At 36.8% G+C, this 14,182-nt stretch overlaps 1 protein-coding gene across 5 annotated transcripts in view; it reads left to right on the top strand.

The window, feature by feature from the left end:
- Positions 1 to 14,182, top strand: part of Adk (adenosine kinase) — a 538,665-nt gene that overhangs the window by 436,713 nt on the left and 87,770 nt on the right. For 4 of the 5 annotated variants that reach the window (XM_004846317.3, XM_004846320.3, XM_087185403.1 and 1 more), the window contains one exon: positions 6,184 to 6,298. The exons of the other annotated variant lie outside the window; for it this stretch is intronic. In XM_004846317.3, coding sequence (XP_004846374.1) covers positions 6,184 to 6,298 — 115 coding nt within the window. The remainder of the gene's footprint in view (positions 1 to 6,183; positions 6,299 to 14,182) is intronic. 5 annotated transcript variants of the gene reach the window in all.

Raw genomic sequence — 14,182 nt, 5'->3', positions numbered from 1 at the left:
TTTATTGGACAGTGTGGGTATAGAACATACTCATCATCCCAGAAAGTCACATTGATCAGCAATGGAAAGTCTAGAGAGAGTATTCCGGAAATACTGATATCCCAAGAATTCTAAGGTGGTTCTAAGGTTCCTTTGTTCTTTACAAATATAAAGATTACAATAAATGATCATTCAGTTCTCAAAAATAAGACAATAGGTCAGCTCCTGCTGGCTAAAAGAATACGCTGCTGCCTTCATAGGTGACTGGATCCCAAAAGAGGACAATTTAAAAATAGATGAAGCGATTAACAGATAAGAGAGTCTTCTAGTTATCTTTATTTAATTATTTACTACAGATACTTACTGAGTACTTATTATGTGCTTAACATACTCCAGTAGACTCTTAAAACAAGGTAGAAATGACCAGAGAGTGTGTTGTGAAAGAGAATATGGGAAGCGTTCCTATTTTAGAGATGATGGTCATGAAATGACTCTCTAGGGACCCAAGGTCTGAAAAATAATTATTAATATCTAGCCATAACATAAAAAAGCCAAACAAACAATCAGAGGGAACAAGAACACAAACTCCTCCAAACAAGAAGGCATAATGTACTCTGAACTCCAGGAACTGACAGAAGACCAGTGTGACTGGGTTGGATTGAGGCAGGAGGACGGAAGCATGGGCTGGTGACTGGACACATCCTGTGAGCACCACAACCATTATAAGAGCTTCTATTTGGAAAACAAAACAGAAGATGGTGCGGTTAAGTGAACACCACACTGGAATTCTACAGAAATAAGTAGATTGTGACAGGATTGTTGAACCTTTGTATCATCAGCTTGTTAAAAATGGAATGAAAAGAATATACTCTTTAATTTGGGAGACAATGCTAAATTGAAGGTATGTGTCACCGGTGACAGGAAAGGCACAATTTTACACGTATAAAATGCTTTTGAGTTTATAAAACCTTTCCCAACGTATCATGAATACTTTTTGTACTCACACAAACTTGAGAGGTAGACAGGGCATGTGTTGCCCTATCGGTTCCACAGATAATAAATGGGCTCTATGACTTGTACACACGCCTATAGCTAACCGATGCTGGTGGCAGAACAGAGGTCTGCTCCCCAAGTCTGGTGCTCATTAGTGTACACTGCACTGCTTTCTCTTCCCTAACATATTGGATGAGGAGATCAGACTTCAAAATGACCTTGGAAAGTGAAAAATATCTTGAAACTCCAAATTAGTGGTAAAATACAAGCCAGAGTAATTAGGAAAAAATAGCAAACTTGAATAAAGATCAGGAATGGCCTGTAATGTGGTGTAAAATGATTTAGGATGTACATTCTGTAGTTTTGCAAAGATAGCAAAAGGCACATTGCCAGAATTCATGGCAGCAATATAATCTACGGATGGCATGGGGAGTCATGTGGTTGAGAGGACTGTGATCACTGTAGTAAGATTTTGGGATGCTAATCCTGGCTCCGTGACTTATATTTGTGGCATTACACAAATTATTTAACTTTATAACTCAAGTTTCTTCACCTATAAAATGGGATATAGAAATAGAATCTACTGCCTAGAGTAATGAATACTTTTGAAAGATATGCACGGCTCTTCATTTCTTCATCTATAAAGTAGAGATGATTGAAGCACCTACTGTCTAGAGAAGTTAGGGTCTAGTGATCACATTAGAGCTTTATGAAGGCTCATAGTTCCATTGTATCAACTTTCCTCTCCTTATCAGATCTTGTAATTGAATTCTCAATATTCAAAACTCAATCCTCTCCAGGTGTGGTGGTGTACACCTTTAATCCCAGAACCATGTCTCAAAGAAGAAAAAAAAAGTTTGATGCCCTTTCTAGGAACTTTGAGGCAACACAAGGAATTGACAGTTTAGGGAGTACTAAAATGAGAGTCATCCCACAAGCTCAAGGACCAGAGTTCGATTCCCCAGTACCAATAAATAAATAAATAAATAAATAAATAAATAAATAAATAAATAAAATGAGAGTCATTAAGAGGAAAGAAACTTAATTTTTATTAAGTTTTTAGCATGTCCTAAGTACTACATTAAGCTCTTTCACTTACCTTATCCTCTTCCATCCTCAAAACAATTTTTAGCTTTTTATTTAAAATAACTGTAGTCTTAGAAAAATTGCTAAAATAGTACAGATTTCCTACATACCCTTCACCCACCTTCCCCTAAAGTTAACATCACATATAACCAAAGTATAATAACCCAAATCAGAAAATTAACATCAGTACATCGCCAAAATCTGAACTACAGGCTTTGTTCTGATTTCACCACTTTTTCCTCTAATTTCTTTTTTTTTTTTTGGTACCGGGGATAGAACTTGGGACCTTGCACTTGCGAGGCAGGCAGCGGCCCCACTGAGCTAAATCCCCAGCCCATTCCCTCTAATTTCCTTGTTCCATTCCAGAATCTGTCTAACCCCAGATTGCACTCTACATATATGTGTCATATCGCTTCTAATGTGTGACACTGTCACTCTTTCCTATTGTTCATGACTTGGATAGTTTTGAAGAATCCTGGTCAGCCATTCTGTAGAACATCCCTCAAGTTCAGTTTCTCTGGTGTTTTCTTATAATTCATTTGAAGTTATGCATTTTGGCAGAACCCCCCCCCCCCAAATGATGTGCCCTTCTCAGTGCATTATGTCAGGGAAGTTAGCAATGTTACAGTGTCTTATTGCTGGCAATGTTAAACTCTATCCGTGAGTTGAGGAGGTATTTACTGGGTTATCCTCTGATAAGGGAAGAATTGGTGCTAAACACTGAACCCAGGGCCTGAGGTTTGTCACTAAGTGGAGCTGTAAGAGTGGTTTAATAAAGCTAGATCTGTCGTATCCTAAAGTTCCTTGTCATTTTATCATTCTGTTAATATCTATGAGGTCCTGTGTGAGGGAGAAGAATCTGAGGATGGAGAAATGGACATATAGGACTAGAAATATGTAGTTTTGAAAAGATCAAACTAAAATTCTGAGAAAAATTCTGCACTAGATGAGAATCAACTCTGTAAGCACTCAATGATTTCCAAAGGTGCAGTGAAAACCCTATATTAGGTGTGACTGACAGCACCCCGGGTGTGAGTGACAGAGGGATTCCCCATCAGCTGTGGGTGTGGATGCAAATAGAATAAAGATTACATAGGCCACCGCTCGAGATCCCCAGTTTTGACAGACTTCACCAAAATGCCATCCCAAATGGAACGTGCCGTGGAAACCATGATGTTTACATTTCACAGATTTGCCGGGGACAAAGGCTACTTAACGAAGGAGGACCTGCGAGTACTCATGGTAAAGGAGTTCCCTGGGTTTTTGGAAAATCAAAAAGATCCTCTGGCTGTGGACAAAATCATGAAGGACCTGGACCAGTGCCAAGACGGCAAAGTGGGCTTGCAGAGCTTCTTTTCACTAATCGCAGGCCTCACCATTGCATGCAATGATTATTTTGTAGTGCACATGAAGCAGAAGGGAAAGAAGTAAGAAGAATTGAGCATTTACTCCTGCCCAGATGAGAGTTCTCCCAAAGGACCACTTACGGAATCTGCCCCTCAGTTTCTCCTTGTATAAAGATTTCATGAGCAGATCAGTACCCTTAGAAAATGTACAAATAACATGCAACTCGCATTGGACAAGCAGAGAAAGGAAAGTTAGTTAAATGCTAGATAAGCTTTTGATTTTTATATTGTTCGCATATTCTTGCCCTCAAATAAAGTCTTTTTTTTAGTTCCGGGAAAAAAAAAAAAAGAATAAAGATTACATAAATCTGGAAAGATGTGTTTTGTATTTGGAAGGTTTCGATCTTGAATTGCCATTTTTCTAAGATCTAATTTGAAACATAAGTGTCCTTGATTAAATTACGAAACTCCCATAACTAACTCTGTCTCCCTGCAGGGTTGATAGAAAGCAACCATGGAATTGTATTCTTAATTTGTTCCTTATACTATCTTCAAGAAAGACTTCCTTTAAGAAAAAACTAGCCAGACATGGTGATGCATACCTGTAGTCCCAGCTACTCAAGGATGAGGCAGGAGGATCATGTCAGCCCAGAACTTCAGGGTTAGCCTTGGCATCTTTGTAGGACCTTGTCTCAAAATAGTTTAAAGGCTTGGTGGGTAGCTCAGTGGTAGAATGCTTGACTACCATGCACAAGAGAGGCCTTGGGTTCAATCCGCAGTACTGCAGAAAACAAAAAACAAAAAATGTGTTACATGAATAAGACCCTGCTCCAAAAATAATAAAGTGAATCTGCTGGGCTCTTATCTTTACTAAACATGAACTATATTTGATCAGAGCCAAAACTCCTAGAATAGTAAAATATATTTCTACTAAAGAAGTTGGGAGAGTATACGTGATAATATACATGAATCATGTTTAATAAATATAGAGATTAAGCCAGGGATTTAGCTCAGTGGTTCCTCCACCTGCCTCATAAGCACAAGGTCCCGAGTTTGATTCCTGGTACCAAAAAGAAAAAAATAATAATAAATATGGAGATTTATTTAACAGAATGAAAACATTGTTATTATATGGTAGTTTTGGTCCTCTCAGCTGTTGCTAATCATTTCTAAAAGCCTGTCTCCAAAAAATTAGGGAATTTCTTGTCTCAATAGCGTTCAGTCTCTTAGTTCTATTCTAAAGTAAGCAACTGGGCTAGGCATGGAGGTGCACACCTGTAGTCCCAGCACTCAGGAGGCAGAAGTGAGAGGATCACCATGAGTTTGAGGCCAGCCTGGACTACATAGGGAGACCTTTTCTCAAAAAAAAACAAAAAATAAATTAAAACAAAGCAACTGAAAGCAAAATAGTCACCACGTTTGAAAGGTCACCAGCATTGTCCTACAAGTGGCTGTTCTTTTCAGAATCCGCAGTCTGCCAGAGGTCTTCATGCTAGGTATATTAGAAGCTTAACTTCATATATTACCTGGAATTTCTTAAGAATTTAGTGAGCATGGGGTAGGGATTTAGCTCAGTGGTTCCGGCGCCTGCCTTGCAAGCACAAGGTCCCAAGTTCGATCCCTGGTACCAAAAAAAAAAAAAAGAATTTAGTGAGCAAACAGGTATTTCACTGCAGATTGCCATACCTTTAAAAATGACATACTTGCCAGGCAAGGTGGCACACACCTGTAATCCCAGCACTTGGAAGGCTGAAGCAAGAGGATCACCACACATAGTGAGTTCAAGTCCAACCTGGACTCCATAGCCAGACCCTGTCTCAAAAAACACCAAAAAAATAAATAAATAAAAGTGACATACTTTCTAATGTTGTTTGAAATTATTAAGACACCATTATGACTTCTCTGTTTTGTTTACTTAATTTGTTCTCTCCTGTTTCCTTCACTTCTGACACTCATTATTTCCCATCTAGCGTGTGTCTCTTTTTTCCATAACTGTTTGAACCTTTGTGCAGAAGTCCACAGGGTGTAGCCGTGGGTATCTAATTCATCTAAAGTGGCTGAAAAGATGATTTTAAAACTCTGCCTTTAACTCCATTGTTAGTTTCAAGTCAAAAGGCTTATGATGTAAAGCGTCATGGTCTAAAACTAGAATCAAGGTTTTGAGAGTCAATTTGTAATTTTTGAAATTTGTTTTTCTTCATTCTTTAGGAAAGTGTTAACATTTTCTTTCTCATTCAGCCCTTTAAAAAATTTGCATAATAGCAACTGTATTACTTCCAAAGTTAGTATAACTTTTCTCTGTAAACCTCTAAAATAAATCCTCTTTTTAAATAAAATTCTCTAACTATATCATGCTATGTGGTTCTGTTAAGTCATTACCTTTCAGAAATATGAAATTATGTAGTATCTATAAGATTTGTTTCAGAATAATATGAAAGGCAAGTAGGTAAAGACATAGATGAAATGAGATTCATCATAAATTTTTGTGTGTGTGTGGTACCGGGGCTTGAACTCGGGACCTTGCACTTGCAAAGCAGGCAGCGGAGATTCATCATAAATTTTAAGTGTTAAAAATAAATAAATTTAAAGTCTTTGCAATTGCTAATGGGTTCCTTGGAAGTTATTGTACTGTTCTGTTTACTTTTGTGTATGGTTCAATTGTTTTTAAATGTCTTCTAATAGATACCAAGGTCCCATCAGGAGCAAAATCATTAATGTTCTAATAAAGTTTTGTTTTATTCTACTGGTTATGAGTATTTTTTCTCTTTTCTGTTAATAGACTGAAGACATTAAGGAGATAGCCCGAAAGACACAAGCTCTGCCAAAGATAAACTCAAAGCGGCAGCGGCTGGTGGTCTTCACCCAAGGGAGAGATGACACCATAGTGGCTACAGGTACATGTGGGAGATGTGTGACAGGTCTAGGGTGACAGAGGGTGATCATTTACAGCAGAATTCTGGACTCTTTTATAATGTATTCACAGCAGTGTACTGATAGAGTTTTTTATTTTAATAAATATTCCTACCTTCAGTGGAAACGATTTCATTTTCAGGAATGATAATTTGTTAAAATTCAATCAAATAAAGCCACATTGATATAGTTTTTTTCTCTTTAATATTTTGGAGAATTTATTAATCCAGAAATGTCTTTCCTTAACAAAAAGAGTACATTTTGCTTATTAAAATACTAGTAGGAGGATAAAATAAACTTACACAATTATGGAATAAATAAAATCCAGAAATTAGTTCCTCACATTTTCCTTCCAGAAAAAAAAACAACCTCATTTCAGTTTTTATTCATCTGTCCATTTTCTAACATTCATAGAAATAGGAAGTTCATTTGGTGAAAAAAACATGTTATTGGTAAAAATGATTAATGTCAATATGATGCTATCTACTATAAAAGCCAAAATAAAAACCTTTTAGTTCTATCTGCACCATCCAGATTGAAACCAGTTAGTGGTTATTGTAAACAGTAACAATAATTGCCTCTGTAATCAGTACTCAGGCGAACATTGAAATTAATATCTAACTAGGAAGCCTTTCATCGTGGCACACTCCTGTAATGGAGGCTGAAGCAGGAAGATTGCTGGGAATTCAAGGCCAGCCTAGGCTACATAGTGAGACCCTATCTCAAAAGAAAAATCTAACTAGGAAATAAAATTAATACCCATAAAATATAAGTATAAAGTATAATTATACTTATTTATTGAAATAAACTACATGGATTAACGATGCAAGAAAAACAGATCAGTAAAGGTTGAAGAAAAATATTATAGTGAATATGAAATAAATTCTTGATTGATTAAATATATAAAACCTGAAAAGGGTCAAAGATTAAATTACTGTCCAATTTGAGGCCAAAGGGACCCTAGAAATTATTCACTGCGATTTTCTTATTGTAGAATTGTCAAAAGCAAGATTCAGGGGATTTAATATAATTCAGTGAAGCAGGGTATGGTGGCACACAGTACTTGGGAGGCTGAGGCAGGAGGATTGCCATGAGTTTGGGGCTGGCCTGGGCTGTATAGTGAATTCAAAGCCAACCTGAACTACACAGGGAGACTCTGTCTCAAAAAACCAAAAAACAAAAACAGTACAATTCAGTGAGTGAAGTGGGTGTATTGATGAAAGATACTGCTCATGGGTTAATTGTTAAAAATGGCCAATAGATGTGTTGAGGGGATGATTATGCTGTTATGTCCACTTGTGTATTTCTTAAAAGAAAGACAAAATTTTAAATGTATATTTTTTCAAGCAAGATTCAACGATGTTAAGTGGCTTTCTCAAGATAGACTGATATCCTTTCTAAGCCTTGAATTCTAGGAGGGATTTAAAGAAAGGAGAGCAATCCAGTCAAATCGGCTCACAAACGCAAAGCCACCAAGTAGTATGTAATCTTTTACTGTGGCAGGAGAAGCCATGTTGTTAATTTGTGAGAGAAAAGAAACAAACCTTGAAAGGATATCACTGCATTGATAAACTATCTGGACTTCTGTTTTGCTATAGCATATGACCTACCTATTCTTGTGTTAGCAATGAACAGTTTAGAAAAGTGAAATGTATGCAGACTTTTCTAGGAAGTATATTACCTTCAAATTCATAAAATGCTATGAAGTTGCTGTTTATGGAGACATTCATTTTAAGGCTTTCTCTATTCCATATACACATATCATACAAATATGTTCCTCATGGTGAATTTGCATGATTTTCCCAAAATTGAAAATTAGCCTGCCCATCTTGTGACTGAATTCTCTCTGAACTTATTTTGTTCTTTATTAAATCCATTAAGCCATTGTTAAGAATACCTACAATCAGGAATTTATTTGAGCAAAGACACTGGCTAATCTTTGCTGTTCCTACCATATGAAAATGAACTTAAATTAGAAGATGCACTATATCTGCAATGCATGATAAATACAAGATGGATAGAGAATCTGTTCCATGGTGTCAGCTACAAAAGCAAACATGATAAATGTTAATGCAGTTTTGAGCCCTGGGATAAGCTATTCAGTGCACAAGCATAGTTGAATCTCTTTGCTATGTTGTTATTCATGGCAGCCAAATAAATGTCAATAATAAAAGAGAATTAAAGATTTTCATTTCCCAGAGGCAGTCCTCTAATACGGCTTGATCTTTCATTTCATTTGTAATTCGTTCTCATGTCAGGATGCAATCATTCGCCAGGCTCTGGGTGTCATGTTAAGTCATTTAATAATGATTAAGAACATAAAAATGCTTGGCCTGTGGGGCAATTCACAGAAGAGATGCCAATTTGTTATTGTTTTCCCTCCTTTCCTTTTGAATATGGATCAGCTTTTTCCCACCTCCTAGCATTAAAATACTAATGGAAGATAGGGAAGGAAAGTGTCCTTAATTTACCATAAGTGACATTCCAGAATGGCACAAGGCAGTGCTAACACACTTATTAAAACACTAATTAGGAATCATTGTGCTTTAAACCTCACACTGTAGAGTATTTTTAAATGATCACAGTGTTAAGTTTGTAGCATTTAGCAATAATGTTAACAAAATCAGTTTCCTTTGTATTTTATTCTAGAGACATATCTGTCTCCTTTTGAGATATGGTATCTATGAACCACTGTCTCTTACAGATTTAATTCTCTAAATTCTTATTTTAATTGCCTGTGAATCTAGTCTTTCCACTCTTCCTGGTGATCTGTCTTTCAGACTGAGTGTCCATCTAGCCCAAAGGTTCTGTCACATATCAATCATGGCTTCAGTGCATATTGGCTAATGGAGTTCCAAAAATTTTTTTGAAGAAGAGTTGGACACTGGAAAGTATTAAGGATAACAGAGTAGATACTGCCACTTCTAGTTACATGTCAAAAGTAACTTTAAGTAGAAACTTGAATAGATTTATGTGCACCCATGTTCATGCCAGCATTATTCACATAAGTAAAATACAGCATATATGTGCAGCGGACTATCATTCAGTCTAAAAGGAAGGAAATTCTGACATATGCTATAACATGCGTGAACTTTAAAGACACTCTGGTAAGTGAAATAAGTCAGACACAAAAAAGGGACAAATATTATATAATTTCACTTATATGAGATATTTAAAATAGTCAGATTCATAGAAACAGAAAATACAATGGTGGTAGCCCATGGCTGGTGCAGGGAAATTACTGTTAAATGGGTACAGTGCTTCAGTTTTTCTAGAATAAATTGTACAATTTTCTGAATACTTTTGTATTCCTGGCCTGTTTGAATTGTAACCTTGCACAAAAGAAGAAAATATATTAGTTCACAGAGATTTTTAACTAGGAGACTATTACTGTCATATCAGAATTACCTAGTGAGTTTTTGGTAAATACAATGCTGCTTTCATAAAAGCACTGTCCCCTCAATCTGATACATCCCACTGAGGAGCAGTATTAGAACAGACATCCTCACAGAGATGTATGAGGATGTTGCTGGTAGGATGCAGAGAAGACAGTATAGAGTTGTGTACTTGTTGAAGAGGTTCTTTTAAATGATACAACAATGCTGTCTTTTCTCACTTCTCACTTTGAGAATCAGTTAGGCGATTTAATAATACTGCCAAGGCTTATGATCATGTGGAATTATGGAAACAGAACAGCTAAACATCAGTAAGTAAGTCAGGCTTTGGTATATACTTTTCTTTGATGCTTCTCTTTTTTGATCCATGAAAAAGGCTCAAGAACTCATTGATTCTTGTAAACAATCTACAGATTAGTCTCCCACTTTTGAGATACTTGTAATTTATGATAATCATATCATAGTGCCATGGGTCATTTCATTATAAGTCAGTGGTAGCATTGAAGTTACTTGTTACTTCATCTGCTAGTTAAGTTTTTGTGTTCTGTGAAAATACTCAAATGCTCTCCATTAGTCTGTAAGAAAAGGTCAATGTGATTTGCAATTCTGGTAAGCATACAGCTCAGAAAGTATAGCCTAGAAAATGCAAACTCTCAAGCAAAACAATCTCAGCAGTTGGAAGAATAATGTCAGCATACCATTCCAACTCCTACTGCTACAAAATATTAATATAAATCATTTTGAAAATGCTATCTCTACTGCAGCCAAACCAATTTTGAATGATGATCTTGTTGGCATAGGCTGGTGATAGTAAGGATAAGACAAGTTAAGTAGCATTCTTTTAGAATGTCTGTGTATGGTTTTCATAGAAACAAGCTCTTACCTGGGCAGTTTTGAAGAAAATATATTTTTTTTATATATTATTGTCTTGTTTTTATATTATTGTAACCACAAAAGGCAAAGTCTTTAAAATAATTTAGGATAGCCTGTGGAACTGTCATTCTTGTCCAAAATAAAACAAAAATATCTTTGGGGCATGGTTTATGTTTTAGTGATCTCAGACCTGAAGAAAGAAAATTTTTTTTCAGCTGCCACCTTTCAATCAAATAGGATCCTGCCTGCTACAAGGCAAAATAGATACAGCACACATTAGGCAGATTACATTGATTTCTGAATGGACCTTTATGTCAGATATCTTCAGATATAGATTACATATATTAAAATTAACATCCATTTTCCAAAATAACATGTAAACAACCACCATAGTCAAAATATAAAACAGCTCAGGTAGTTTGAAGTATATTAAGCACACAAAATTGGTACAGCTTTTGATTATGTGGATACACCTGTGTGACTACAAGCAGATCAAGAAATACAGTATCTGCAGTACTTTAGAAGCCTCCTCCGGTGCTCCATCCTAACCATTACCCCACCAAAGGTAAGCAGTCGCTTAGTTTCTACTGTTATCAATTAGTTCTGCCAGGTTTTGAAATGGAATCACCAAATATGCAGAATTTTGTCTGGCTCTGTTCCTGTCCTTTTTTATACACTTCCTTTTTGATAACGAAGAATATGCCAGGCTCATGTTACATTTTCTCTACCTTGGTCCAGGAATTGACCACTGCTCCAAGGAACCCTGGTTCTTTTTTCTTTTTCCTTAAATTCTTTTATTGGTACATTTTAGGTATACAATACAGTTACATTTATCATTGGGAACTTGTACCTACATGATGTATCTCGGTTCTTATTTTTTCCCCATTCCCCTGCCCTCCCTTCAACTCCTCCACCCCTCCCTATTTACAAAGACTTTGTTTCCATTTTTTCCTTTTCTCATATTTTTTCCTTTCCCCTTTCCTTTCCTCTACCCGTCCCACTTCCCCTACCCCTTTGGACCTTTTCTTCCTATTTCACATTATCAATTATTCATTTTAATCCTTTTTTACACTTTCAGTTTCTCACACCAGAGAAACTCTTCAGTATTTACACATGTGTGTCCTGTTTATTTCACTTAAGAGTATGGCCTCAGGGCCGGGGATTTAGCTCAGTGGTTCTGCTGCTTGCCTCGAAAGCACAAGGACCCGAGTTTGATCCCCGGTACCAAAAAAAAAAAAAAAAAAAAAAAGAGTATGGCCTCAACGTGCATCCATTTAGCTATGAATGTCTCTAGTTTCTCATTCTTTATGGCTGAGTAGTACTCCATTTTATTAAAAAAACACATTTTCTTCATCCAGTCTCCAGTTGACGGGCACTTGGGCTGTTTCCAAGCTTTAACTATTACAAACTGTGCTGCTATGAACATGGGTGCACATATATCACTGTGGTACGATTCTTTCAATTCTTTTGGGAGGATACCCAGCAGGGAAATAGCTGGGTCGAATGGGACCTCTAATCCTAGTTCTTTGAGGTATCTCCACACCAATTTCCACAATAGTTGCACCAGTCTGCACTCCCACCAACAATGGAGAAGGGTTCCTTTCTCCCCACAACCCTGCCAACATTTCTTATTGGTTGATTTCTTGATAGCAGCCATTCTTTCTGGGGTGAGGTAGAATCTCAGAGTTGTTTTCATCTGTACCTCTCGAATGACCAGTGACGTTGAACATTTTTTCATATGTTTATTTGCTGCTTTTACTTCTTTGTCTGAGAAATGTCTGTTCATTTCAGATGCCCATTTTTGAATTGGGTCTTTGAATTTGAGGGGTCTGATTTTTTTCAGTTCTTTATATATCCTAGATAGTAGTCCTTTGAGTTACAGCTGTTAAAAATTTTTTCCCACATTGTAGGTTGTCTCTTAGTTCTGTTGGTGGTTTCTGTTGCAGTGCAGCTTTTTAATAAGGTGAGATCCCAGTTATTGATTCTTTGTGCTAGTTCCCATGCTACTGAGGTTTTGCTCATAGTCTTTTCCTGTGCCAGTGTCTTTAAGAGTTCTACCTAACTTATCTTCCAGCAAGTTTAGTGTTTCTGTTTTAATATTTAGATCTTTAATCCACTTCGATTTTAGTTTAGTGCACGGTGATAGATATGAGTCTAGTTTTAATCTTTGGCAGGTTGAAATCCAGTTTTTTCAACACCATTTATTAAATAGGCTATCTTTCCTCCAGTAGGGGTAGTTGGCTCCTTTGTCAAAGATGAGGTGGCTGAGTATGTCTAGAGTTGTTTCTGCATCTTCCAATCTATTCCACTGGTCTGCCGGTCTGTTTCTTTGCCAGGACCATGCTGGGAACCCTGGTTCTTTTTATTGAAGGACATTATTTAGAAACCCAGATCTAGACACTAGATATATTCTTTGCTCTTTGAGTGTCACTGCTTTTAAATTCTCTTAGCAAACAGAACTTGGCATTTCCCCACCCTATTTCTGTATCTGCCTGTGTGTGTGTGTGTGTGTGTGTGTGTGTATTTCTTTCTTTTTTTTGGTACCGGGGATCAAACTCAGGTCCTTGTGCTTGTGCAGCAGGCAGTGAAACCACTGAGCTAAATCCCTTGCACTTGCACAGCAGGCAGCGAAACCACTGAGCTAAATCCCCGGCCCCTTGTTTATATATTTTTAAACCATGATATATTTTATTTCAGTCAAACAACACAAAGTTCATTCTAGCCCCTGTTGCCCTTTCTTTATTTATAACTTATTCCTCTGACATTGAAAATTCTGGCTCTATTATCTAAAATATATTTACTTATTTTTTTCTGTCCTATAGTAGTTTTTTAAATTTGTTTTTGTGATACTGAGCTACCCTTTTTATTTTGAGACAGGGCCTTGCTAAGTCTGTATTCCAGCTTCTGATCTTCCTACTTCAGCCTTACGGAGTGCTGGGCTTACAGGCTTGCCACCACATGTGGCCTAAAGCAGTTTTGAATGGCTTACCTGTACCCATTTGCCATTCTGTCTTTAGCTGTACAGTGCCCAGTCAAAATATTATTATCTAAAATAACTTCATTTGTAATACAATTAAGATCATTTGTTGAGCAAATGATGTGTATTGCATCTTGGTTTCCTTTCACATTCTGATCAGATATTTTCTATAAATAAAATACCCCTTTGTATGTCAAGTTCTGTGTGTCTTAATCTGTATGATTTTGTGACCATGACTGTAGTTATGATGAGAGAAGTTCCAAGGGATTATGCCAGTGCCCATTCCAAGGAGCACTGTGTGGGGCACTCCAGCGGCTCCATGTCTTTACCAGCATGTGCTATTACTGTCTATCTTTTTCATTTTAGCCATTCTCATGAATATGTTATAGTATCTCATGATTTTGATTAGAATTTCCCTGGTCTGCTAATGTTGCAGCACACCTCTGGGCTATCTTCTTCTGTGACATTCCTATTGAAGCTTTATTGTCACATTGGGGTATCTTACTGATTTGTATGCTTTTTATTGTCTGCATGCATGTATTACAGATATCTTCTCTGTGGCTTGCCTTTTACTCTCTTTGCAATACCTTTTGATAAGCAAAAGCTCTTACTTTTAATATCCC

Source organism: Heterocephalus glaber, unplaced genomic scaffold (genome assembly GCF_053883595.1).
Source record: "Heterocephalus glaber isolate CG9 unplaced genomic scaffold, H.glaber_assembly_v1.0 deba00001497, whole genome shotgun sequence".
Classification (NCBI taxonomy): domain Eukaryota; kingdom Metazoa; phylum Chordata; class Mammalia; order Rodentia; family Bathyergidae; genus Heterocephalus; species Heterocephalus glaber.
This window is presented reverse-complemented; position numbering and strand designations above follow the sequence as displayed.